This window comes from Notolepis coatsorum (assembly GCF_963971535.1).
Source record: "Notolepis coatsorum genome assembly, chromosome: 1".
Taxonomy (NCBI): Eukaryota; Metazoa; Chordata; class Actinopteri; order Aulopiformes; family Paralepididae; genus Notolepis; species Notolepis coatsorum.
The window spans coordinates 83,907,863-83,934,968 of record NC_140165.1 but is presented as its reverse complement, the minus strand read 5'-3'; the positions used below and the strand labels follow the sequence as shown (position 1 = coordinate 83,934,968).

Sequence of the window (27,106 nt, the reverse complement as noted above, 5' to 3'; positions counted from 1 at the left end):
CTCCTTCACCCCCTTTTTCTCCTTTCTCTGCTCCTGTCGAAACACAGCTTCATGTATTTTAGTCACTTGCTGAAGATATTTTTTCAGATCTTGCTCAAAAATATCTAATGCCGGGCCCCTAGCCAGGTGTCTAAATGGCGGTGCTGGCATGCTGCGGCCTGTAAGCATTTCATGCGGTGTTAGCTGTGTTTGGCGGTTTACGCTGCTTCTAATAGCCATCAGAGCAAGTGGCAAAGCATCAATCCAGTTAAGCTTAGTTTGCATACAGATTTTCAACAGTTTGTTTTTAATGACCAGATTGGCCCTTTCCACCTTCCCCTGCGACCCGGGACTATAGACACAGGAAAGGCGCTGTCTTATACCTAATTTCTGCATCAGCCCTTTAACCACCTTGTCGATGAACTCGCGGCCATTATCGCTTTGTAATATCGTGGGAATTCCAAATCTCGGAATGACCTCGCGACACAGGAACTTGATCACTGTGTCCGCGTTCTTGTGTTTAGATGGAATGGCCTCAATCCAGCGACTAAAGCAGTCCTCTACTACCAGGAGGTATCGTTTGCCCTGCACTGGCGTTATCATATCTGTATAGTCCATAATCAGATGTCTGAATGGTCCCTCAGGGAGGGGTGTGTAAGCCGCCACTGTCGGTACTCCTTTGCGCACATTGCCCTGTAAGCATGTTAAACACCTGGCTAGTGTAACGTCAATTTGTGCCTGAAGCTTTGGGGACCAAAATCCCATTTTCGTGATTCGTTTCAGGGTCTCTGCTCTTCCACAGTGATCAACACCATGAGCCTCAGGTATCACCAAGGACAGAAGATCGATGGAGGCGACTATCAAACCGTTATGACTCCTCCACAGACCATCTGCCCCCCTTACAGCCCCCCTCTCCGTCCACGACTGTTTCTCGGCCTGCGTGGCTGAGTCCTGAAGATCACTCAAATTATCCTCAGTTACCTCAGTCGTCAGTTCGGCCGCAAACATCAGAACAGCCGTGGACGGCACCGCAGCCGCCGCCTTCGCGGCCTCGTCCGCCGCGTTGTTTCCCGTCGTCACAAAGGACAGGTCTTTTCTGTGTGCCTGGCACTTTACGATAGCAATGCTTTTGGGCAACTTTACAGCCTGAATAAGCGCCACAACCTGCTTGTGGTGAAGGATCGGTGAGCCGTCCGATTTCTTAAAGCCTCTTGCCTTCCAAATGGCCGCGAATAGGTGGCATACGCCATGCGCATACGCAGAGTCTGTAAAGATGTTAACCGTGCGATCTTTAGCTATTATGCATGCTTCTGTTAGTGCTATTAGTTCTGCAAGCTGGGCCGAACATGGTTGCATGCATTGTCCGGCCTTTCTTGTTAGTGTTTCTCCGTTAGGTTTGCACTGTACGACGGCGTATCCTGACCTTAAATTTTCCCCCTCCCGATAGCAGGACCCATCCACAAAAAGTGAGAGTTCTGCTATCGCGAGCGGGTCGACTCCCAAATCAGGACGGAGTTTCACGAAAGCCTGTACCTCCACCTCGCACTCATGCGGTTGACCCTCGCTCGGGAGTGGTACCAGATCCGCCGGGTTACTGCCGTGGCATGTTTTTATCGTAACGTCCGAGTACTGCAGGAGCCTCATGTAAGCCTGTTGCCGTTGGCTGGTCAGAACAAATTTGCCTCTTTCAATCAAGTTTGCCAATTTGTGATGTGTCCAAATGCAAATGTCATATCCCATTGTCACGGCCGTTGCCTTCTCATACATCAAATGTGCTGCGGCCAGGGCCTGATAACAAGGTGGCAGACCCTGCTCTACCGGCGAAAGAGCTCTAGAGTAATATGCTATCGGTTGTTTTTTCCCACTCACCCCCTGTGTTTGAGTCAGGACAGCTGTCGCATGCTGCGCTCTATGTGAGACGAATAGGTGGAAACACTTCTCATAATCCGGCAGCGCCAGGGCAGGGGCCTGTAACAACAGACGCTTAATGTTTATGAACGCGTCCTCCCCCTCCTCGGTCCATGTCAAGGGAGCGCGAAGCTTGTCTGTACCCGCCTCTTTTATCATCATCCTCAACGGCGCTGTCGCTATCGTATAGTCCTCCACCCACTCAGAGCTGTACCCAGTCATCCCTAAAAACGTCATCATCTGTCGGACCGTCAAAGGCCTAGGTGCCTTGGATACAGCTTCGAGTTGCGTGGGTGAGATGTTTTTTATGCCCTTTTGAATGACGCGAGACAAGTACTCAACTTTTGGCTGGCAGTACTGCAGTTTTGAACGGGATGCCTTGTGGCCTCCCACGGCCAATCCACTCAAAACTTTGATGGAGTCCTCATGGCACTGCTGACGTGTATCCGAGCAGATTAGAATGTCATCTGCATACAGTAAAACCGTGCTGAGTAGTGTGTCGCACACTCCTTGCAAGTCTTCCTTGAGCGCCTTCGAGAAGTAATGCGGCGAGTGCGCGAACCCTTGTGGCAACCGGGTGTAAGAGTATTGTTTCCCCCTGTGGGTAAAAGCAAACAGATACTGAGACTCTTTTTCCAATGGAACACTGAAGAATGCCTGCGTGAGATCAATGACCGTATAGTACTGCGAGCTACTCGGGATGTTTGTCAGGAGGGTGTGTGGATTAGCGACTTCCGCCTCTGGTCCAGACACCACGTCGTTCACCGCCCTCAAATCGTGTACCAGTCTGTACCTAGCCCTGTCCGCCTTTAGCACTGGGTGGATAGGTGTATTACATCTGGATTTGAAAGGGACGAGCACTCCCCCCTTTAACAGTCCCTCAATCTGATGTGATATAGCTTCCTCCGACTCTGGCTTCATTGTATACTGTCTGATAAAGGGTGGTCTACAACCCTTCTTTAACCTGACCTTCACTGGCTGTGCCGACAATATTAGACCCACATCTGTGTCGTGTTTTTACCACAACCGTTCCGGGGTGCGCGCCAACATGTCCTGTTCCAGCAAAGCATCCGCCTCTGGAATAACGCAAGGGTCTCCTGGTAATCTGATTACTTGCGGTTTTGCCAAAACTGAAAAGGAAATCATTATTTTTATGAAACTCCCATCTGCGCTGTTCCAAATTAGCGGAGATTCCGTGGAGACCCACCTTTGAGTCTCGGATTCCTGTATCATTGAACCTAGATGTTCGGATTCGTAACCAGGATTTATTCTCAGAGTGATGTGTGGGGCGGCGTCTCTTAGTCTATGTTGTTCCCGTAGATACTTACCCGTGTTAACCCTCAACGCCGCGCCCTGTCTCCCTACAATTATCGTAGATGAGTTAATCTGCACCTGCTCGGGCTGTCCCTGCAACCATGCCTTGTTCCTAACTAGGTCACTATTCGTCAAATATTGTAGTGTGCAATGTGCCTCCATGTTTGTTTGTCTAGACTGAGGCAGTTGGGTTTTCAGAAATGGCTCCCAGGGGTCACAGACCCTTTGCAGCTCTGCATCTATGTTGCCCAGCCAGAACACAGTGGCCTCTTTCTCCCCCGTCCCTTGTAGCATCATTTGGTACACGTCTTGTTCAATTTGAATCCCCTCAGGCGTACATAGGATTTTACAGCCTAGTTTACACATTGCATCTCGTCCCAAGAGATTGCGCGGGGTGCTGTCCGAAATTAATACAGGTATTGTTATGGTCTTGTTGTTATACGTCATAGAGATTGGATCTGATGTGGGTATTAATTGTGTTTTTCCCGAGAATCCGACCGTCCGAACATACTGTCCAGACTGGGGTAAGTGAGCGGCATATTTTTGCTTTATGCAGGAAAAACCTGCTCCAGTGTCTGCCATCATCTCTGTTAATTTGCCCTCCACTAGGACCTGCAGAATAGGTTCTTGCTCAGCTCCCTTGGAAACCACAATCATTTGATTTCCCCCCGTCGCATTCTCTGGGCACCCCTAGTGATTACCCCCCTGGTTTCGGGGCCCTCCTGTCTCCCCCTGGTCGTGGGGCCCTTGTGACTCCCCCTGGCGCACGGGTCTTCCATACTCCGAGCCGGGACGGTATGGTTGCCTACATCTCATTTCCCTGTGTCCCTGCATGCCGCAGTTCCAACAGTGGAAACGGGGAAACTGTTGTTCGTTCCCCGGTCCCTGTGTAAACCGTGGGCCTGATTGCCCATTCCCTGCCTGCCGCCTGGACGCCTGGTTCTGTGAACTATAGCCATAGCTTCTCACTACCTGAGGTGCAGGCGGGGGTCCCTGGTCCTGCATGGGTGGAGAGGTAGCAGATGACACCATTACTGCCTGCAACCTCCTTTGGGGCTGCAGTTGTTGCTGAGTTAACTTCCTTGAGTCATTTCTATCCTGATCCCTGACTTTCTGCTCCTGAGCCCTTTGCTTCTCCACACTATGTGTTACATGTGCACAGAACAAAGGATAAGTCATGTCCATTAACCCCACCACGTCTTCCAGTCTATTCTTAACCACCTCTGGAAGCCCTCTCATCACACTTTCTCTAAACATCGCTCTCTGCAACGGGTCAATTTCTGGGTTGTGTCCTAGCTCACCTCTCCACTCCTTCAGTATTTTGTTCACATAGGTGCCAGGCCCTTCCGTCTCCATTATGGGGTTGCCCGCCAGTTTTGCCGGATTAATACGTGATGGATATTGATTCCTGAGTTTGTACCACAACGCCGCTCTATGCGCGTTGAATATGTCTCCATCATGGGCCTGCGTGTCGCATGCCACTCGCATCGATGTATCACCCATGATGTCCCGGCAGGCACCAATTCCTAGCAAGCGCGTCAACAGGGATTTGACGTCACCCACTGCTAGCAGAAAAGATGACGTATTTTCCTCAAACTGCGTGATCCACCTGGAGGCTCCTTCTGAAAGGTCCGGTAGTCTTGCTATTATGCCATCGATGTCTAGAGGTGACCATGGCATGTGAAAGATATCGTTCCCCTTTATTAGCAGGGGAAACTGGCCTGTACTTGTCACACTTCCCAGGAATGTAGGGGCGAAAGTCAGGGTTCCTGTAATGTTTCCTTTCTCCTGTGCTGGTTTCGTGTCGTTCTCATCTTCCTCCTCAGTCAACAGTTTGGTGTGGCCACACGCCCCGTGTTTCCCTGATGTCTGCTGTGCCACATTTTGACGGGCCTCTTCCTCTATCTTCCTCCCGACTCCCTCCCTCTGCCTGCCCAGGTTCTCTACCTCCTCTTCCTCTGCATCATACAACTTCCGACGTACTGTCTCGCCATATGCCGCCAGGACTTTCGGATAGAGATCCTGCGGGGTCAGTTTGGGGGGGGTATCTCGCCTAAGGGAGGTCTCTGATCTAGCGGAGGTTTCTGACCTAGCGGGGGTTTCTGACCTAGCGGGGGTCCCTAATTCCGTCTCCTCATATTCTCCTCTTATTGTCACAGTGCCCACCGGCAATTGCGTGACATAAGGTGGGGATGTTGGTTTCCCTATATCCGTCTCTCTCTGATTTAGCGCTAAAGCTTCCTGCCTGTATGCTCTCCCCTTCTGGGCGTAGAGCTTCATTACCCCCAACTCTTCTGTCCTCTTTTTCAACCTCTTTTTGCTGCTGTCGCCTGGCTTGTGGTTACGAATCATTACATTCATCTCTTCGCATACGTCGAGATCAAAAGTACCTCCGGAAGGCCATTTTGTGTCCCCGGCCTTTGTACGCCTCTGCCAACGGACACCAACCTTGAGAATTAGGTTCTTTATGAGCGGGTTCTGGTCTAACAGTATGTCCTCTGCTGTATGCATCGTTGTTTAGTGTGTATGTGTGTTTATTGTGTTGTGTGTGTGTGTGGTTGTACTTCAGCTACTACTACTCTACAACTACCACTCCAGGACACAGTTAACCTAGATCTACTACTACTCTACAACTACTACTCCAGGACACAGTTAACCTAGATCTACTACTACTCTACAACTACTACTCCAGGACACAGTTAACCTAGATCTACTACTACTCTACAACTACCACTCCAGGACACAGTTAACCTGGATCTACCAGGACACAGTTAACCTAGATCTACAACTACAACGCTACTACAACTCGGTGTGTGTGTGTCTGTGTGTGACTGTGTGTGTGTGTGTGTGTGTGTGTGTGTGTATGTCGGTGTGTGTGTCTGTGTGTGTGTGTGTGTGTATGTGTGTATGTCGGTGTGTGTGTGTGTTTGTGTGTGATTGTGTGTGTGTGTGTGTGTGACTGTGTGTGTGTGACTGTGTGTGTGTGCGTCACAACCCGCTGTCTACCGGGACACAGGAATGTGTGTGTGTGTGTGTGTGTGTCGGTGTGTGTGTGTCTGTGTGTGTGTGTGTGTCTTTGCTGTGTGTGTGTGTGTGTGACTGTGTGTGTGTGTGTGTGACTGTGTGTGTGTGTGTGTGTGACTGTGTGTGTGTGCGTACTGTGTGTGTGTGCGTCACAACCCGCTGTCTACCGGGACACAGGAATGTGTGTGTGTGTGTGTGTGTGTCGGTGTGTGTGTGTCTGTGTGTGTGTGTGTGTGTGTGTGTCTGTGTGTGTGTGTGTGTGTGACTGTGTGTGTGTGTGTGTGTGTGTGTGTGTGTGTGTGTGTGTGACTGTGTGTGTGTGTGTGTGTGTGTATGTGTGTATGTCGGTGTGTGTGTGTGTGTCTGTGTGTGTGTGTGTGTGTGTGTGTATGTGTGTATGTTGGTGTGTGTGTGTGTGTTTTCTACCACCGGGGGTCAGCAAACCCAAGAGAGAAAGAGATGTGATGAGTCTGTATGCTACACCTTGGCCCACCAACAGGGGTCAGCAAACCCAGGAGAGAGAGAGAGAGAGAGAGAGAGAGAGAGAGAGAGAGAGAGAGAGATCAGGGGCCTGATCTCTGATCCAAACCCTACTTTTTTCCCAACCTGGTGCGTCCTATTGGGGTGTAATAGCTAACTTTTTAAGCGATGGGGGGGTGTGTGTATTGTATGTGTGTATTGTATGTGTGACTGTGTGTGTGTGTGTGTGTGTGACTGTGTGTGTGTGCGTGTTTGTGACTGTGTGTGTGTGCGTGTGTGTGACTGTGTGTGTGTATTGTATGTGTGACTGTGTGTGTGTGTGTGTGTGTGTGACTGTGTGTGTGTGCGTGTGTGTGACTGTGTGTGTGTACGTGTGTGTGACTGTGTGTGTGTGTGTGTGTGTGTGTGTGTATTGTATGTGTGACTGTGTGTGTGTGTGTGTGTGTGTGACTGTGTATGTGTGCGTGTGTGTGACTGTGTGTGTGTGTGTGTGGTTGTGTGTGTGTGTGTGTGTGTGACTGTGTGTGTGTGTGTGTGTGTGTGTGTGTGTGTGTGTGTGTGCGTGTGACTGTGTGTGTGTGTGTGTGTGTATGTATGTATGTCGGTGTGTGTGTGTGTTTTCTACCACCAGGGGTCAGCAAACCCAAGAGAGAAAGAGATGTGATGAGTCTGTATGCTACACCTTGGCCCACCAACAGGGGTCAGCAAACCCAGGAGAGAGAGAGAGAGAGAGAGAGAGAGAGAGAGAGAGAGAGAGAGAGAGAGAGAGAGAGAGAGAGAGAGAGAGAGAGAGAGAGAGAGCTATCTCTCTTGGCACAACGCCCAGACCTGCTAGCTGGCTCTACGCCCAGAATGAGTTATCTTCCAACTATCGCTCCTTTAAACTGGGCTGTGTGTCTTTAATCTATACATGTACGAAAGAAAGAGAGAGAGAGAGAGAGAGAGAGAGAGAGAGAGATCAGGGGCCTGATCTCTGATCCAAACGATGGGGGGGTGTGTGTGTATTGTATGTGTGTATTGTATGTGTGACTGTGTGTGTGTGTGTGTGTGTGACTGTGTGTGTGTGCGTGTGTGTGACTGTGTGTGTGTGTGTGTGTGTGTGTATGTGTGTATGTCGGTGTGTGTGTGTGTGTCTGTGTGTGTGTACGTGTGTGTGACTGTGTGTGTGTGTGTGTGTGTGTGTGTGTATTGTATGTGTGACTGTGTGTGTGTGTGTGTGTGTGTGACTGTGTATGTGTGCGTGTGTGTGACTGTGTGTGTGTGCGTGTGTAGGCCCAATAGTGCAAACAAGCTAGAGTCTCGTCTCACGCTGCCCAAATTGTTTTTTTTTTTTTTTCTTTTTTTTACTCTCTGCTCATATTATCACAGCTAGCCTCTCTGTAGCAACAACTTCACAAGCCAATAAGAAAACGAACAATAGTGTATCCGTAAACGTAATTAGTTTGACACAGAGAATGCCAGCTGTAATAGTGTGTTTTGAATAACAGCAGAGCGGCACCGGTTTTTGTTTTGAAAATTGAGAGTCTTATCTACAGAGGACAGAAGGCACAGTTATGTGTGTATGTGGAGAGTGTCGTAAAGGGATCAGGGAAAGGGGTCAGGGAGAAGTTTGAACAGATGGAGAAAAATTTGACCAGAGGTCGAAAACATGCAATTAAAATTGATTAGTGGCGCACTTATAGCCTGTTAAAAGAGGAATCGCCCTAGTGTAAACACCTCACCAACTCGTGTTCGTCTTAGCCGTCCATCCAGACCTCGTCACACAGTCAGCTCAACTTATTCCTCCCTCAGAATCTCCTACGGATATTCTAATCAAAAGCAAAAATGCTCACCTGTGTTTGTTTGTCGACACCGCCAGAATTTCTACGGGAGAGGTCCGGAGCTGGCCGTGTGAGGGGGCCCGGCAGGGCGGTCTACAGGTCAAGGGTCATCAAATGTTGTGGCTGATGGTTGTTTAACACAGCAGGAGACGATATTTCCAATTTTAACAAGTAGGTAATTTATTTAGAAAAAGAAGTTTTTAACAGCAAAAGCTATGGATCGAGCAGAGGATCACCACAGCTTGAACAAAAAACACTCTACCCCTCAATCCCTCTGCTTGTCCCCTAAATCCCCTCTCAGTCCTGCCCCCACATGACAGATATGATGACGTGTCATATCATGTCAGATATGACATGACGTACATTAAGATGACACGTAGATTTAACATCGGAGAGAGATAAAAACATTAAGAACATCGAAGAGAGATAAAGACATTAAGAAGAACATAGATTTAGATAAAAACATTAAGAACATCGAAGAGAGATAAACAAGATATGATGTACACACACGATATGATGTAAAACATTAAGAACATCGAAGAGAGAGTGAGATGTGTGTGTGTGTGTGTGTGTTTGTGTGTGTGTGTGTGTGTATGTGTGTGTGTGTCTGTGTGTGTGTGCGTCTGTGTACAGACGTGTGTGTATTGTATGTGTGTATTGTGTGTGTGTGTCTGTGTGTGTGTGCGTCTGTGTACAGACGTGTGTGTATTGTATGTGTGTATTGTGACACAGGGAATGTGTGTGTGTGTGTGTGTGTCGGTGTGTATGTCTGTACGACTGTGTGTGTCTGTGTGTGTGTGTGTGTGTGTCGAAGAGAGAGTGAGATGTGTGTGTGTGTGTGTGTGTGTGTTTGTGTGTGTGTGTGTGTGTATGTGTGTGTGTGTCTGTGTGTGTGTGTGTCTGTGTGTCTGTGTGTGTGTGCTGTGTCTGTGTGTGTGTGCTGTGTATGTGTGAAAGAGAGAAAAGACACAAGATTAGAGCACACGATATGATGTACTGAAATGTCCATCTGCCTATCTTGAGGTTGTTTTAAGAACATCAGCCAGACTGTCGCCCTAGTGTCTTTGAGCCCTGCTAGTTGACCTATATTAAACTAGTCAAGACTAACCCCTTTCCTACCTCCACCCCCGTATACACATTTTCCACAACACTCTTTAAGAGCGTTTTGAATGTGGGCAGGGATTCACATTCCTTTACAGCTTTGGGTAGGGCGTTCCACATTGATGTGGCATAATTGCGAAACGTGTTTAGTCCCTTGTTTGAGCCGAATCTGGGTTTAACATGATTTGTGGAGCTCCCTCTGGTGTTGTGATCGTGGTATTCACTGACCTTTGGGAAGTATTTTGACATGTACATGGGTACCTTGGTCGTGTAGTGAATGTTGTAGACCAGGCCCATTGCAAGTTGCTGTACTCTGTCGTCTACTCTAAGCCATCCTAGTTTGTCAAAGTGGGCAGGGGTGAGGTGGATTCTAGGAGTAAGGTCAAGCAGTAGTCTGACCAGTTTGTTTTGAGATGTTTGTAATTTTGTTTTTAGCGCCTTTGAGGTGCTTTGGTACCATGAGGTGCAAGCATAGTCGTAGTACCCTTGAATGAGTGCTCCTGCCAGAGTCTTCAGGGTATTCTTGTTTACCAGTGAGGAGATCCGGTACAAGAATCGAGTTCGTTGGTTGACTTTTTTTTATTACATTGGATGCCATTTTGTCACAGGAAAGATTTGCCTCTAGGATGGAGCCCAGGTAGGTAATTTCTTCTTTCCTTGTGACAATATTGTCACCCACTGTAACTGAGAAGCCGTCGGTCTTGCTGAGTTTGTTATTTGAACCGAAGAGAATGGACTCTGTTTTGCCCATGTGTAATGATAGTTTATCAGCGAGCCATATGCAGATTTTGCCTAGTTCCGAGCTGAGGGTTTTTTCAACCTGTAACTTGTTCTTGTCAGAGACCAGCAGGGCTGAGTCGTCCGCAAACAGGAACAAGTTGCAGTCACAAGCTGACGACATGTCATTTGCATAAATTAGGAACAGTAGCGGACCTAGTATGCTTCCTTGTGGAACACCACAGCTCACTGTGAGGGGGGGGGGGATAGGGTACCGTTTACCTCCACCATCTGTTCTCTCCCCTCCAGGTAGGATTGCATCCAGCTCACTGATAGGCTATCAAAACCAATTGCTTTTAGCTTGTCAAACAGAATGGTGTGATTGACAGTGTCGAAGGCCTTTTGTAGGTCCAGCATGACCATGCCGCAGTATTTGCCCGCGTCCACCTCTTGTTTGATGTGGTCGTTTAAATAGAGAAGGCATGTGTCAGTGGAGTGGGATGTTGGAATTCGTAGATTAGATTTTTTTTCGCGAGGTACTTTTTGACCTGTTCGTATAAAATATTTTCCATGACTTTCGAGATGGAGGTAAGGATAGAAACAGGGTGGTAGTTGCCTGAACTCCTGCTGAACTCCTCCATCTTTGTACCCCTGCTAGAGCACTGAGGTCAGAAAATAAATTACTCTTAGATGTCCCGAGGTCTAGGCTAAAGACAAAAGGTGATCAAGCTTTTGTGGTGGCTGCCCCTAAAATATGGAACAGTCTTCCACTGGAAATTAGGTCTGCCAAGAAAGACCCTACATAATTTTTAAACACAGCTGAAGACTCACCTGTTTTTATTGCCGTTCTGAGGCTTGGTAAGCCAAACATCTCTGGTCATGTGGTGATTGTTTATTTAGTTTTAAACAATTTATTATTGTAGTTTTTATGACTATGTGTGTATACTGTATTTAGTATTTTCTTTTAGTATTTCTGTGTGCTTTATAAATAAAGTTGACCTTGACCTAATCTTCCTCTATATCCCTTCCTCTGTCTCCACCATTCTCTCTCCCTTTCCTCTCCTATACTTTGTTATCTATGTCTCTCTCTATTCCTCAGTTATCAATCTATATATATGTATGTATATGTATGTATGTATGTATGTATGTATGTATGTATGCATGTATGTATGTATGTATGTATGTATGTATGTATGTATGTATGTATGTATGTATGTATGTATGTATGTATGTATGTATGTATGTATGTATGTATGTATGATGTATGTATGTATGTGTAACGGAGGTCCGTGAGTAATATCCACAGTCACGATAAACACGTGTGTTGTGAAGTGACTGTGGCAGTAAGCGGGCTGCGAGTTAAACTCACTTCTATAACAGGGTTAAAAGACACATAGATACGGTACCCAGGAGTGAATTCACCTCTTAGTGCAGCGGTCTATGTTGTCGCCCACGGCGTGGGAGACCCGAGTTCGAAACTCCCTCGGGGCATCGACATTTAACACAACGCAGAGGAGTCACTTACGATCTATCACATATGTATCTATCAATGTATATATCTGTATGTACTGTATGTATCTATCTATATATCTATCAATCTATGTATGTATGAACGTACGTACAGTTATCTATCTATCTATGTATATATCTGTATGTACTGTATGTATCTATCTATCAATCTATGTATGTATGTATGTATGTATGTATGTATGTATGTATGTATGTATGTATATGAACGTACATACAGTTATCTATCTATCTATATTAGAGCTGGGCATAGATTAAATGTTTTAATCTAGATTAATCTACCTGCAATCCTGGAATTAATCTAGATTAAAATGGCTAAAAAAAAATCTGCCTAAGGCATTCAAAATATGTGTGTTCTACCCAAATAATGACCAGAAGTAAGTCCTTACTTTTTCTTTCCTCCTTACGTAACAGGTTAGAGCAGCTACACAGTGACCATGTTAACCCTTTGATCGCTGGGGTTAAATTCATAATTTACCATCCCTCGTCAGCCCTATTTAACATGGAGAAGTTCCCCTTCTTTGCAGGGCTATAACTTTTTAAATTGTATTGCTAAATTGACATTACCATGGCCCATTCAAAGTCCTATATCTATTGTTCAGCAACGTGTAGCAACGTTATACTTTTTCATTCACATATTCATACTAAAATACGGTCTAAAGTATAAGTATGTTTTTATCGTTTTCTGCAGCTTTCTCCAGAACTTGATTTATAGCCCTAAATGCATTATATTGATGATCAAATACAGTTTGATAGCGATCGGTGCCAGATAAAAAATTTCAACTGGACATGGTTCTAGAAGTTACTACGTATGATCTGATGATGACTGGATGGGCGGGGGGTCGTTTATAATTCCGTGGGCAACGTTATATCATTCATCTAGTGTGGGTGATATGATCATTAGAGCAGTTAGTATAGAAGACATTAGAAAATAACGCTGAAACTCACCGTAGCTTCCTCTCGCCGTTGGACGATGAGCGTGGAACAGAATTTTTTCTATTATGGGATATAGAAATACCCGATCCATTTCCAGGTTGTATAATAGTATATACGTCCAAATCATGTTGTTTATCGAGTTATTGGCAACGGATCGCTATGTATTGTGTCGAGCTCGAGTCCCGGGACCTATAGCGAGTGATCGGACCAAATTGAAATGAGCACCAGCTTCTACATCCTGTTTATTCCCTGGGCGATCCGCCGATCGGCCACCAGATGGCGCTCTTGAACCGTTAGAGAGTTGACAGGGGCTCACCAGTACATATAATGTCTCCGGGGGAGAAATATGATTTCGATCACAGATTTTTGAAATATTGATATCAAAGACGCTGTACAGCGTCATCGGCAGAATAAGCATGGCGGGGAATGACGTGTTTCAGCGTCAAACGGCGATTAAAGGGTTAACAGGTTAGAGCACACAGTGACAATTTTTCTTTTTTTTTTTTTTTTTTTTTCGATTTTTTTCCCATCCCACTGTTAGTCATTATGCCAATTCCCAACCCCCTTCCTGGTTGTTGCGCACTTTCCCCTACTGTTGGTCCGAGAGGCCGGAGACTGTCACATGCTTTCCTCCGACGCATGTGCAGCCAGCCGGCAGCCAGCCTGGCCGCGCAGATTCTCACTGGGAGAGTGTAACGTGTGGGAGGCCGCACTACCTCTCACCAGATCCTACCTTCGCTGAGCAGGCGCCCCGACCGAACTGTAGGGATCGCTGTCCACAACGCCCAGGACCCACCCACGGCTCCCCTCCCCCTAACTCAGCCAAACGAGTTAGTATAGCGATCAGCGCGAGCCAAGGCAATACTGACTGGGAGTCGAGACCGCAGCCTCTTGCATTGGTGACGAGCACAATCTCCGCTACGCCACCTGACCGCCCTCTACACAGTGACCATGTTAACAGGTTAGAGCAGCTACACAGTGACCATGTTAACAGGTTACAGCAGCTACACAGTGACCATGTTAACAGGTTAGAGCATGTTAACCCTTTATCTGCCAGGGATTATTCTGATCTTAATCCACTGTCTGCCAGTACTGTAAATCTATGGTGATGTTCCCCTTCTTTGCAGGGCTATAACTTTTTAAATTGTATTGCTAAATTGACATTACTATGGCCCATTCAACGTCAAGTATCTATCGTTTAGGATGTAGCAACGTTCTACTTTTTCATTCATATATTCATACTAAAATACGGTCTAAAGTATAAATATGTTTTTATCGTTTTCTGCAGCATTCTGCAGAACGTGATTTATAGCCACAAATACATATATTAGATCATCAAATGTAGTTTGATACCGATTGACGTCAGATAAAAAATTTCAATATAACAAGGTCCTAAGCGTCATGCCTCATCATCTGCTGGTGACCGGAGGGGGGGGGGGGTTTATAAGTCTGTGGCCGACGTTAAATCATTCATGTAGTATGGGCGATACATAGATCACAGCAGTTTATATGGATCATAATATTCAAACATGCTGAAACTTACCGGAGCTTCCTCTGACCGTTGGGTGGTCAGCGTGGAGCAGAAAGTTCGCGATTATGGGATGTTGATATATGCAATCCATGTCCAGGTTGTATAATGCTATATGCGTCCAAATCATGTTGTTTATCGAGTTATTGGCAACGGATCGCTGTCCAGTGTGTCGAGCTGGAGTCCCGCTAACGATAGCGAGTGCCCGGACCGAATATGGATGAGCACCACTTCCGGCGCGTCACTTCCTGTTTGGGCGATCCGCCGATCGGCCACCAGATGGCGCTCTTGAACCGTTGGAGAGTTGAGAGGAGATCAACAGGGGATCTCAAGTCTCCGTGGGTGAAATATGATTGCCATCACAGATTTTTGAAATATTGATCTCAAAGACGCCTTACGGCGTCATTGGCAGATTACGCATGGCGAGCAATGACGTGGTAACACGTTCTTGGCGAGAAAAGGGTTAACAGGTTAGAGCAGCCACACAGTGACCATGTTAACAGGTTAGAGCAGCTACACAGTGAGCATGTTAACAGGTTAGAGCAGCTACACAGTAACCATGTTAACAGGTTAGAGCAGCTACACAGTGACCATGTTAACAGGTTAGAGCAGCTACACAGTCACGGAAGGGGCTATGACATGGCTTGACTCAATCAGTCCAATCTCTATTTCTCCTTCTTCCACCAGTCACTCAGGCAGACCAGCTTGTTCACATTGGCTGGTGACAAACTAGCTCTCCTCTTCTGCACAATATGGCCTGATAAAGAGAACAGTCTCTCGCAGACTGGCTACTCACACACACTGCTGCAGAAGCAGGTTTCTCAACAAATTAAATGTCCCGGGCCCCATTACAGTCAGAAATGTGGGAACTACTTTGTCCTCTTCAATTTCATTAGCTATAATGAAGTAATCAAAACGCTCAGTGTAACAGTTCCATAACTCCACATTGTCATCAAACGGTCCAATATTTCCAATAACCCAAGCCATTTCTGTTGTAAACACTCACCATAGTCCAGTCGATCCTTCCTTTAGTGTGTAAAGTGGATTTCCTCTTCTTGTAGATGTTTCGAAGCTGCCGGGCCACGACATGAGCTAACATGCTAACTCGCTAAGCTAACATGGTAAACAAAGGTCCCGAGTCTACGGACTTCTCTTGCATTGCGCAGATTCAGACGTCCTCATCGCCGAATTGTGTTATATCCTGAGGACTTCTTAACCTCACCTGTATAACAATGATTACCGGACCACTACTTTAGTTATTATTATTCAGACTACAGCTCATGTACATACGTGCAATCACTTCCAGGTAACACAGCACTACGGCAAGTATTTAAGGACAATACATCACACTCCCAGACACAACTTTGAGAATTAGATTAACGGCATCAATTATATTATCGCGCGATTATAGTCTCGCGTTAACGCAGCTCGTTAACGGCCCAGCTCTAATCTATATATATATGTACAGTATGTATGTAGTTATGTATGTATGTATGTATGTATGTATGTATGTATGTATGTATGTATGTATGTATGTATGTATGTTAGGGTGACCAGGTGTCCCCCTTTTGGTTGTACTGTCCCACCATTTGACCAAAAGTCCCACGTCCCTCATATTGAGAGGATGTCCCTCTTTTCGAAGCCAAAAAAAACATGCGTCTAAAAGCCCCTCCCTACAGACAGTAAACGTAGCAACCCGCCTCTTGTCCACACACATTGCTCTGATTGGTTATAGTACTTTAGCGTGCTGCTTGCCTGCTTGTGACGTGACTGAGACTGAGTCGTGACGCTACCTCATATCGCAAATCTGATTGGTAAAAAAAAACACAACAACATTACAAGCGAACTAGTTCAAGATGGAAAGCAGTAAAAAGAAACGGACCTGCAGTTACAACCAAGACTGGCAAACGACACATGACTGGGTGAGGCAGATGGCAGGCAATCCGCAGCAGGCTTTCTGTGTTTTGTGTCATAGTTCGTTTTCAATTGCGCATGGAGGAGAATACAACTTGAAGCGCCACAGTGGACGTGAGTCTCACTTGAAATTGGCTCACCAAAAAGAAACATCCAGATCTATGGATACGTTTCTTTTTAAACCAAACAATGATAGCCAGATGGACAAGGGCCCCGTTCCCCGTACCTGGATAACTGAGTTAGCCGGATAACTTTCGGGTAAGTCTGACTTAAGCCGGACTTTCCGATTCCCCGTACCTGGATTGTCCAAATCACCATGACAACAGATCCAAAAGTTTGAGCCTGGTCGAAAGCAGAGTTTAAGTTCAAGTTAGCCCGATCAAGCACAGCCACGCCCCCGCAAAGAAAGTGACAGCTCGTTTCCTGAAATTATTCCCACAGCCTAGGATCTGCGTTATACCATTCTGAATTACGTTTTTGTGCTCCATTCTTCCAGAGGGGTCTTTTGAAATGTAAAATAGACCCAAAATGCTGATACTAAATTCACTTTGTCCTAAATAATGCACGTTATATATACCGTGGCGCTCGCTCGGTGCGATGTACACATTATATGGTTATTTTAACAACGCGCAGCATTGCAAATGTGAATCCCGCGGGGATATTTTTAATGATTGAAACCTATCGCTCGTTTGGCTCTGATTCCTTTCATATTCTCCGCTGTTTGATGGAGCGCCTGGATTGTGTTTCATTCAAGCATAAAATTGAAGTGTCTATGCGTGGATTGTGGATCTTGTCTCGTTCATTAATGTATAAACAATGAACTTATCCCATCTGGCACAGTGGCTCAGCGGTAGTGCTCAATCCTGGCAACCCAGCGACCGGTGTTTGAAACCCCGTGTTTCCAATATAATTTTTTTGAATATAATATTAATGATTATACGCCAAAGTAGCCTAGTTTCAAGTTAAAATATTATAAATCTACATGCATTGAGGATGTCATTCTTTATATAGCTCTCAACGTGCACCAAATTTAATTATTCCTATATTGCAAAAAGAAGGAGACGACTGGGTTTCGAACCCCGGTCGTCTGCGTGAAAGTCAAAAGAAGAACCCGTTACACCACAGTGGAGATAAGTAAAAGATCGACTATACATCAATCAATGGGAAGAGAGCCGTATCGTTATTTTGTTAGTTTAATTAGTTTAACTAATTATTTTCGCTAGCAAGATCTCATTTGATTATTCAATCCAGCAGGCAAGTTCAAAGAAATATAATCTGATTGATTGAGGTAATGAGGGACTTAAAATTAGCCTATAGATAACGCATTTAACTTGTCGGCGAGGCGATTGAGCCGTACTGCAATATGTTACTAAAGTTTTAAATCAATTAATCAATCAATGCCGCTAGAGAATCAGGATCTCTGCTCTCGACACTTGCTGCCTTCTCGGCTGAGGCGGGCACGCGCACTTATCCTGGGTCTCAAGTCTGGCTTGAGTTAACGAGACTGAATCCACCTTCGAGGAACAGGAAAATCCCGGCTTCAAACATCGGGTTAACTGAATCTGGATAATGACATCTTGATCGACTTAGTTGAACCAGGTACGGGGAACGGGGCCCTGGTCACTGCAGCTGAGATAACAAGTGTCTATCACACAGTACAACACTCCCATTCATACAGGTCAGCCGACTGTGGTAACCTTTAACCTTTGATTTAAATCTATTCGGTGAAGACCATGGCAGTTATTCTAATATAGAAACACAATTTATTTGTATTATTATTTTTGTATTATACTACACTGTTTTCCATAGTTCTGTGTTAACAGGGAATATCAAACACAAGACATTCCTGTCAAGTGATGACGTTTGAATATTTAAAACAGATGTTAGGTGGTATTTAATTTGTATTTATTTTGATTTAACCTTTAACCTTTGATTTAAATCTATTCAGTGAAGACCATGGCAGTTATTCTAATAAAACATTTTACATTATCTATCTGTCCCACTTTGTCCCACTTTGTCCCACCAAAATTGTACTGTTGTCCCACTTTGTCCCACCAAAATCTTACTGTTGTCCCACTTTTGGACTTTTTGCATCTGGTCACCCTAATGTATGTATGTATGTATGTATGTATGTATGTATGTATGTATGTATGTATGTATGTATGTATGTATGTATGTATGTATGTATGTATGTATGTATGTATGTATGTATGTATGTATGTATGTATGTATGTATGTATGTATGTATGTATGTATGTATGTATGTATGTATGTATGTATGTATGTATGTATGTATGTATGTATGTATGTATGTATGTATGTATGTATGTATGTATGTATGTATGTATGTATGTATGTATGTATGTATGTATGTATGTATGTATGTATGTATGTATGTATGTATGTATGTATGTATGTATGTATGTATGTATGTATGTATGTATGTATGTATGTATGTATGTATGTATGTATGTATGTATGTATGTACTGTATGTATGTGTCTGTCTACTGCTATATATATATCTATCTATCTGCACGTTTACTTTTATTGTCTTTTATACCTATTCTTATGTCTGCAATTTATGCATTGTTTTTTATTCTGTCAATTGTGTGCTGATTTTATTTGCTGTGGGGCACTCTGGACTGCGGTCCATGTGTGAAAAGTATACTATATAGATAGTTATTCATATTTATTATTGTTATATTGTAGAAATGTGTGCATTGAAATGTCTGTAACGTCTCTACGACATTGAAAATGAGGGTGACCTCAATGTCTTTTCGGGAATAAATAAAGGTTTTAATCTACGGCTCAAGCTCCCATCCCTCTCTTCCACCTTTCGTCCGGCCAGAAGGGGTGTTTGTTTTAGCGGATCTGAATCAATCCAACAGCGACACGCATGCCCACACGCACGTCCACACTCAGCTTATCTTGTCCAAAAGACCAAAGAAGCCACTGCACACACTTCACAAGGTGAATGAGGACGTCACCAAACCAGCTAAAATGTGGAATAAATAAAGAGATTGAACCAATTAATTCTCAAAGAGTCAATGGAGAAACTCTTACAAGATGTATATGTGTCATAATGTTACCTCTTAACACATTCGGGGCCATTGGGATGAGTCTAATTAATGTCAAGAGGACCGGGGAATGTAAACAAACGTAGGGCTGTTTGTACAGCTAAATCTATACTTTATAGTATTGCTATCTGTCCATTCTCATTGTCAATTGAGTCCATAAACCGTCCCTTCAGAATGGCTTAAAGAAAAAAAAAATCATCAATAGGTTCTCATTTTATAGCGCCGTGAATATAAGCGTTATACCGGATTTGGGACTAGTATATTTTCTGGAAGGCTAGATAAAGGGCTAATAGCTGCTAACGTTATATCCAATGGCATTTCCGTTTTACAGATGCTACAGAAATAACTCAAACTGCATATGATCGGCACGATCCCAAAGCATGTATGCATAAAGGGGGGGGGGGGGGGGGGGGGACGTCGTTTATTATTATTGATTACCAATAACCGTGTTCGTCTAACTAGCCACATAGGCAGATCGCCTGGATGGCTATCAAAACAATGCCCGATCGGGCTGTAATTTACGTGAAAAAGATCTTACCATGAGCCGGTTGGATCCCCCCGAGCATTTCCCTGTTATCGATCGCCATCTGGTAGATCGATATGTCCATTGGCTGATGATAAATCCCCTTATTGCATAGTGAAATCCTTAATTCAAAACGTATCCCGTGCAACAGACAATAGCTATCGCTTCAGATGAGTAGAAAACTACATTAGAGATCCAAAAAAAGAAAGACAACTTCTGCCACAGGGAACACTCTATTATCGCGATAGCGCCCCTAAGAGGATCTGGCCGGTATTGCATGTTGGCAAATTCAAAGAGTAGAGTAAATCTGCAGTGCCGCTCGACCACCTTGAATAGGTTATTAAAATGGAATAAAAGCAATAACAACTTGTATATCCTGCCTCTGTCCACAACGGGTGGACTCGAAACACGGAGATGTCCGTGCTTGGGTGGGATTGTGTTAATACCATATTGATGTATTAATATGTGTAAGAAACAGCAGCAGACTTTTCCTAAATATGAGCGTTTCATGTTTGGCACTATTTAAATATGACTTACATTTACTATTTGACTACCTCTTCCTATAGTCTACTGATATATTACTGTTTACATACCTGCATGATAGCCATGTACAATAATACTATTATATCTATCTATCTTGTCTTCTATCCCTTTAATCTTCCTTTGTCTCCACCATTCTCTCTCCCTTCCCTCTCCTACTTTGTCATCTCTTTCTCGCTCTCTATTCCTCAGTTACTGATGGTGACAGAATGGCAATAACGCTGAAATAACACTCTCTTCTCCTCTTTTATCTCTCTCTCTCAGGCGTTCCAGTTATATAGTGACCACTAAAATCTACTGGGGAGGCCAGTAAGTAACATCTATTTAATTTTCTCTGTCTGTGTCTCTCTTTTCTCTTTTCTCTCTCTCTCTCTCTCTCTCCCTTTAACAGTGTGTATGTGTGTGTGTGTGTGTGTGTGTTGCAGGGCGGAGACAGAGAGAGGGTTGTCAAGGAAACACATCATTGAAGGTAACAGCGTTTACATCATGCCTGTTTTACTGTAAATTACCACATCTAAGATCTAAGCCCCACCTTCCTTAGTTATGTTCAACAAGCCCTGCTTCCCTTAGTTACTGTTACTAATCCCATCTCCCCCGTAGTTACTGTTGCTATGTCCCGCCTCCCTTAGTTACTGTTAGTAGTTTCAAGTTACATTTCATTCTTGCTTACCTTCTGCTCTGCTGGACAACTCATCAATACTTATTGTATTACTGATTAGCCACATGCACCTTCATTTGCCCGGTTATGTATATAATCGTGGAGCATGGTGGCCATACTCATCCTTCCCTCATCTTTCATTCGGAAGTGTTTAGCTACAGGCGCACTTTGACAGTGGAAATGTAGCTTTTTTTTTTTTTTAAGGTGAGAGTTTAAAGAGAGTGTGTGCATGTGGATGCGTGCGCAATGAATGTAGATGGATGGGTTAGTGTTGCATAGTCATTGAGCCTCCTGATGGCCTGGGGATAGAAGCTCCTTTTGAGTCTCTCTGTACTGGCCAGGAGACTCTGGTAGCGCTTGCCTGACCGCATCAGTGCAAAGAGGCAGTTGTTTGGGTGGCTAGAGTCTTTTGTTAGCCTTGGCCCTGCAACGCCTGGTGTAAATGTCCTGGAGAGTGGGAAGCCCACCTCCAATTGTGTGTTTGGTCATGATGCTCTCTATTGTGCATGAGTAGAAGTTCTTTAAGATCTTCTGACTCACTTTGAACTTCCTTAGACACCTAAGGAAGTAGAGGCACTACCGTGCCTTCTTTACTACACTATCTATGTGTGTGGTACATGTCTCCAAGGTACAACAAGCCTCACCTACCTTAGTTACTGTTGCTATGTTCAACAAGCCCCACCTCCCTCAGTTACTGTTGCTATGTACGTAGTAAGTACCACCTCCCTTAGTTACTGTTGCTATATCCAACAAGCCACACCTCCCTTAGTTACTGTTGCTGTGTCCCACCTCCCTTAGTTACTGTTGCCAACATCCAAGCCCAAAGAACTAGAGACGTCCAAAAACATCCCTAATTAAAGACACATTGGTCCTCATGCTCGAACGGACTTATGAGAAAGTTACGAACAAATGTCTTTGTAAATCCACTTACGAACTTCTCTGGACGATTTTGGCATGATCAAGCGGTTTCTTTTTGGAGATTAGTTCGTAGCTATGAACAGGATTTACAAACATGGAAAGGCAGTCGTAAGTAGGACAGACTGGTGTGCGCCCGTATTTTTAAGGGCTTCATTTGGGAGAAATCATTGGTGATTGGGTTCATGTCGATTCTACAGACATCCTCAGAATTTAATAATTATAATAATAATAATAATAATAAATCATTAACAATTATGTTTTACATTTATAGTCATGACTCAATGAGGCATTGTGATGTCCAAAAATAAATAAAAGCACTAAACAAACACTGCAAATGAATAAATAAGTTAATATTCCATATACCGTCTTGTTCTCTATTGTTATTATTTATTGTTGGTTTTATTTCTTTCTTAATTGCTTAGTGTGCACATCGTAAGAGCCAGTGGAGAAACATTCCACTGCATTACTGTTCACGAGTTGAATCCACACAAATGACAACAGACACAAAGGATAAGTTTAACGAATTCCATATAAATCTATAGCTTGTTAGCAACGATGCAGCAGCCTGGCTTGGTGAGGATGGATACTAGCTGTGCGCTCCTGGGCAGCTGTGCTCAGTGCTCAGCACACACACACACTGCAGAAAACGATAAAAACATATTTATACTCTAGACCATAGGTGTCAAACTCACGGCCCGCGGGCCAAATCCGGCCCGCCGCGTCATTTGATGTGGCCCCCCAAGAGCTCAGGTAATAAAAAAAAAATATATATATATATATATATATTTTTTTTTAACATTAATATTGGGTTAAAAAATAGCAGCGTTAAAATAATTGTGGGTTAATGCGTTAATAAAGCTTTAACTTTGACAGCCTTAGTTATTACACATTCTTACACATACATGTATGTTGAACATATGAGGTAACAAAGGAAAAAAGCCAAAAGCACTTACTCCTCAGACATTCTTTGACAATTTTACAGCCCAAAATACAAAAAAGATCCAGGCGGAATAGGTCAAAGGGTTGAAGAAATATTGTCTGAACTGTCAGATGCAAACTGGCTGTGTGACATAACCGAGCATCTCGCTCAATTGAATAAGAAGCTGTAGGGACGCAAACAAGTCCCACCCAAAACTTGACCAATATAGTTGTGAACTGAGACAACCCTTATTTTGTTATTTTTTAGTACAGTTACAGTTGTGTGTTCATGCAGACACATAATAGCAATTTCATTACGAATTGAAAATGGGGGACCCTGATGTAAACAAGTCGAAAGACTTTCTCTGGTCTGCATCCGCTTAACAATTGTGTGTATTGAGCTGTACTGTACTGTACCCATTCTGCAATCTGTTAATTAAAGTTAATTAAACTATCTTCCATTAGTTGGATGTATGGCCTCTGCAAGGTTGTGTGCAGCCATTTGTTTTTGTAACATCTGCTACATCTGTCCCACGTGTTCTTTGCAGCTCACAGTTGTTAGTTCTGCCCCTCTTGACTGTGACAAAAAGGTTTTGAACAAACTTAATGTCATAGCTTGTATTTGATGATATTCTTCTTTGTTATTTACGTGAATGGTTTGATCATTGATTGGTGGAGTAATATGGGGTTCTGATAAACTAAAATTATTTGTTAAAATAACATAAGCTAACATATATTTTTACATTTATGCAAATGAATATGCAATATGTATAACTTGAATAAGCAATAAATACAGAAACACCATGTTTAGTTTGACACCCCTGCTCTAGACGGTATTTACATCCTGAACGATAGCTAATCGATGTTGAATGGGCCATAGTAATGTCAATTTAGCAATACAATTTAAAAAGTTATAGCCCTGCAAAGAAGGTAAACATCTCCATAGACTTACAGTGCTGGCAGTGATCAAACATTGATGGATATAAGCGTGGCAGAGAAAGTGTTAACGATGAGCACCCTCTCTCTGTAGGATACCTGCGGAAGCAGCTACTTCCACCTTGACAACCTAGCCACTATTGTCTGTGCTACGCCCTCCCAGTTGTTATTGACCCACCCCTCTGAACCCAGATATACTCCTAAAGGTTTGAGGCCATTCTCATCCCACTGTAGCTCCCCTGGTAACTGTGGTAATGCCAGGCCACTCCATGTCCCACACTGCAGTGCCTCGCTCTTACTGCAGTTCGCCCTCGCTGAAGCTGCTCTCGCACACACCCCGAGGCTACCCTCTACGGCTTTTATATCCTCTCCATCCCTGACAAAGATGGCCAAGTCATCCGTGTAGGTAGGAGTGAGAGAGAGAGAGAGAGAGAGAGAGAGAGAGAGAGAGAGAGAGAGAGAGAGAGAGAGAGAGAGAGACAGGGAGAGACAGGGAGAGAGACAGAGTGAGAGAGACAGAGTGAGAGAGACAGAGTGAGAGACTAAGAGCGAGAGAGAGACAGAGCGAGAGAGACAGAATAAGAGACTAAGAGAGAGAGAAAGTGTGGTTTATGGAGGCAGTTTTTCCACCTGGGAGTGTAGTCTGATTGGACCCAGCAGAACCATAGACTAAATATATAACACACACAGGCAGCGTCCTTTGTATGTATTGTGACATATCTCCTCCCCTCTCCCATGGATATGTGAAGGATGGGAGATAAGTCTGCCACAGGAGGAGTAGAGTCAATTAGGTAGCTGATTAGTACTGATAGAATACACCTGTGCAGCATTAGTCACACAGATCTCACATGCACACACTCCCGACACACACACTAGCTGATTAGTACTGATAGAATACACCTGCGCATAATTAGTTGACACACATCTCATGTGCACACACCCCAGACACAGACACTACAAAGTCACTTGTTTAGACAGGAGTAAGTGGAGCGGAGTAGGAGTTGGAGTTGTGTTATTGAGAGAGAGAGAGAGATTGAGCATTCAGAGTTGTGACGGTGAGAGGTGAGGATAAAGCGAGTAGGTGTTCTTTGTGTACTGGACCCTGGACTGGCTGAGATTCCCCCTTGTGTACTGACCCTGGACCGGACGACTACCCTGAGTATTGAACGATCCCTTTTTCTGTCTGCGAGCCTGTTTTGTGTTTTTGACCATCGGACTGTCTATGACCATTCTCTTGCTTATCAAACTGAATTTTTGGCTTAATTCAATAAATATTCGTATTCTCCCTCTTGTGTGGACCTTTTGAATTTGTTTGTATTTGAACCGTGGCGAGTCTGGTCCCCACCAGATTCGTCACAGTATGTTGGAGGTCATTCAGGCTTTGAGTTTTGAGCTTTACACACACAACACACACACCAAGTATTTTTCTTGTAATAACATTGTTGCGTGTCTGAGGTTTTAGAGATTGTTTCTGATGTTTACGTTGGTTTCCTCAGGTACATAAAAGACATGCGTGTTAGGTACATAGTCGTACCATTGTCCTTGACCAAGGTACTGGAGTTGGTCCCTGGACGCTGGACTGTGGCTGCTGCCCACTGCTCATAAATAGTTATGGTTAAATGCAGAGGACATTAAGTACAATTTAACAACTGTGTGTGTGTGTGTGCGTGCGTGCGTACAGGTCTACGAGGCTCTCTAGGTCGTCTGCAGTTGGACTATGTGGACATCGTATTTGCTAACCGGACAGACATCAACTCACCTATGGAAGGTACATGCACACACACATACATAAAAGGCATAGACGCATGTATATCAGATATAGTTTTAGATATATTAGTTTCACTGGTCCTCCTGCTGAGCACTGTCTCTGGTCCTCCTGTCTCTGGTCCTACTGTCTCTGGTCCTCCTGTCACTGGTCCTCCTGTCACTGGTCCTCCTGGGTGGGCACTGTCTCTGGTCCTCCTGGGTGGGCACTGTCTCTGGTCCTCCTGGGTGGGCACTGTCTCTGGTCCTCCTGGGTGAGCACTGTCTCTGGTCCTCCTGGGTGAGCACTGTCTCTGGTCCTCCTGTCTCTGGTCCTCCTGGGTGGGCACTGTCTCTGGTCCTCCTGTCTCTGGTCCTCCTGTCACTGGTCCTCCTGTCTCTGGTCCTCCTGTCTCTGGTCCTCCTGTCTCTGGTCCTCCTGTCTCTGGTCCTCCTGTCTCTGGTCCTCCTGTCTCTGGTCCTCCTGTCACTGGTCCTCCTGTCTCTGGTCCTCCTGTCTCTGGTCCTCCTGTCTCTGGTCCTCTTGGGTAGGCACTGTCTCTGGTCCTCCTGGGTGGGCACTGTCTCTGGTCCTCCTGTCTCTGGTCCTCCTGTCTCTGGTCCTCCTGGGTGGGCACTGTCACTGGTCCTCCTGTCTCTGGTCCTCTTGGGTGGGCACTGTCTCTGGTCCTCACTGTCTCTGGTCCTCCTGTCACTGGTCCTCACTGACTCTGGTCCTCCTGTCTCTGGTCCTCCTGTCTCTGGTCCTCCTGTCTCTGGTCCTCCTGTCTCTGGTCCTCCTGTCTCTGGTCCTCCTGTCACTGGTCCTCCTGTCTCTGGTCCTCCTGTCACTGGTCCTCACTGTCTCTGGTCCTCACTGTCTCTGGTCCTCCTGTCTCTGGTCCTCCTGTCTCTGGTCCTCCTGTCTCTGGTCCTCCTGTCACTGGTCCTCCTGTCTCTGGTCCTCCTGTCACTGGTCCTCACTGTCTCTGGTCCTCCTGTCTCTGGTGCTCCTGGGTGGGCACTGTCTCTGGTCCTCCTGTCTCTGGTCCTCCTGTCTCTGGTCCTCCTGTCTCTGGTCCTCCTGTCTCTGGTCCTCCTGTCTCTGGTGCTCCTGGGTGGGCACTGTCTCTGGTCCTCCTGTCTCTGGTCCTCCTGTCTCTGGTCCTCCTGTCTCTGGTGCTCCTGTCTCTGGTCCTCCTGTCTCTGGTCCTCCTGTCTCTGGTGCTCCTGTCTCTGGTGCTCCTGTCTCTGGTCCTCCTGTCTCTGGTCCTGCTGTCTCTGGTCCTCCTGTCTCTGGTCCTCCTGTCTCTGGTGCTCCTGTCTCTGGTGCTCCTGTCTCTGGTCCTCCTGTCTCTGGTGCTCCTGTCTCTGGTCCTCCTGTCTCTGGTCCTCCTATCTCTGGTCCTCCTGGGTGGGCACTGTCTCTGGTCCTCCTGTCTCTGGTCCTCCTGGGTGAGCACCAGCTGACATAGTGGACTCTGTTTGGGTCTCTCTCTCTCTCTGTCGCCTCTCACTCTCTGTTGCCTCTCTCTCTCTCTCTG

General features: G+C 45.1%; 1 protein-coding gene across 1 annotated transcript in view; it reads left to right on the top strand.

Annotated features, from left to right (window-relative positions):
* LOC311240642 (voltage-gated potassium channel subunit beta-2-like) overlaps positions 1-27,106 on the top strand; it is a gene marked incomplete at both ends in the record, with an annotated part of 226,876 nt that overhangs the window by 142,483 nt on the left and 57,287 nt on the right. Inside the window, 3 exons of the mRNA XM_084329214.1 lie at positions 20,654-20,698; positions 20,815-20,858; positions 25,501-25,587. Coding sequence (XP_084185340.1) covers positions 20,654-20,698; positions 20,815-20,858; positions 25,501-25,587 — 176 coding nt within the window. The remainder of the gene's footprint in view (positions 1-20,653; positions 20,699-20,814; positions 20,859-25,500; positions 25,588-27,106) is intronic.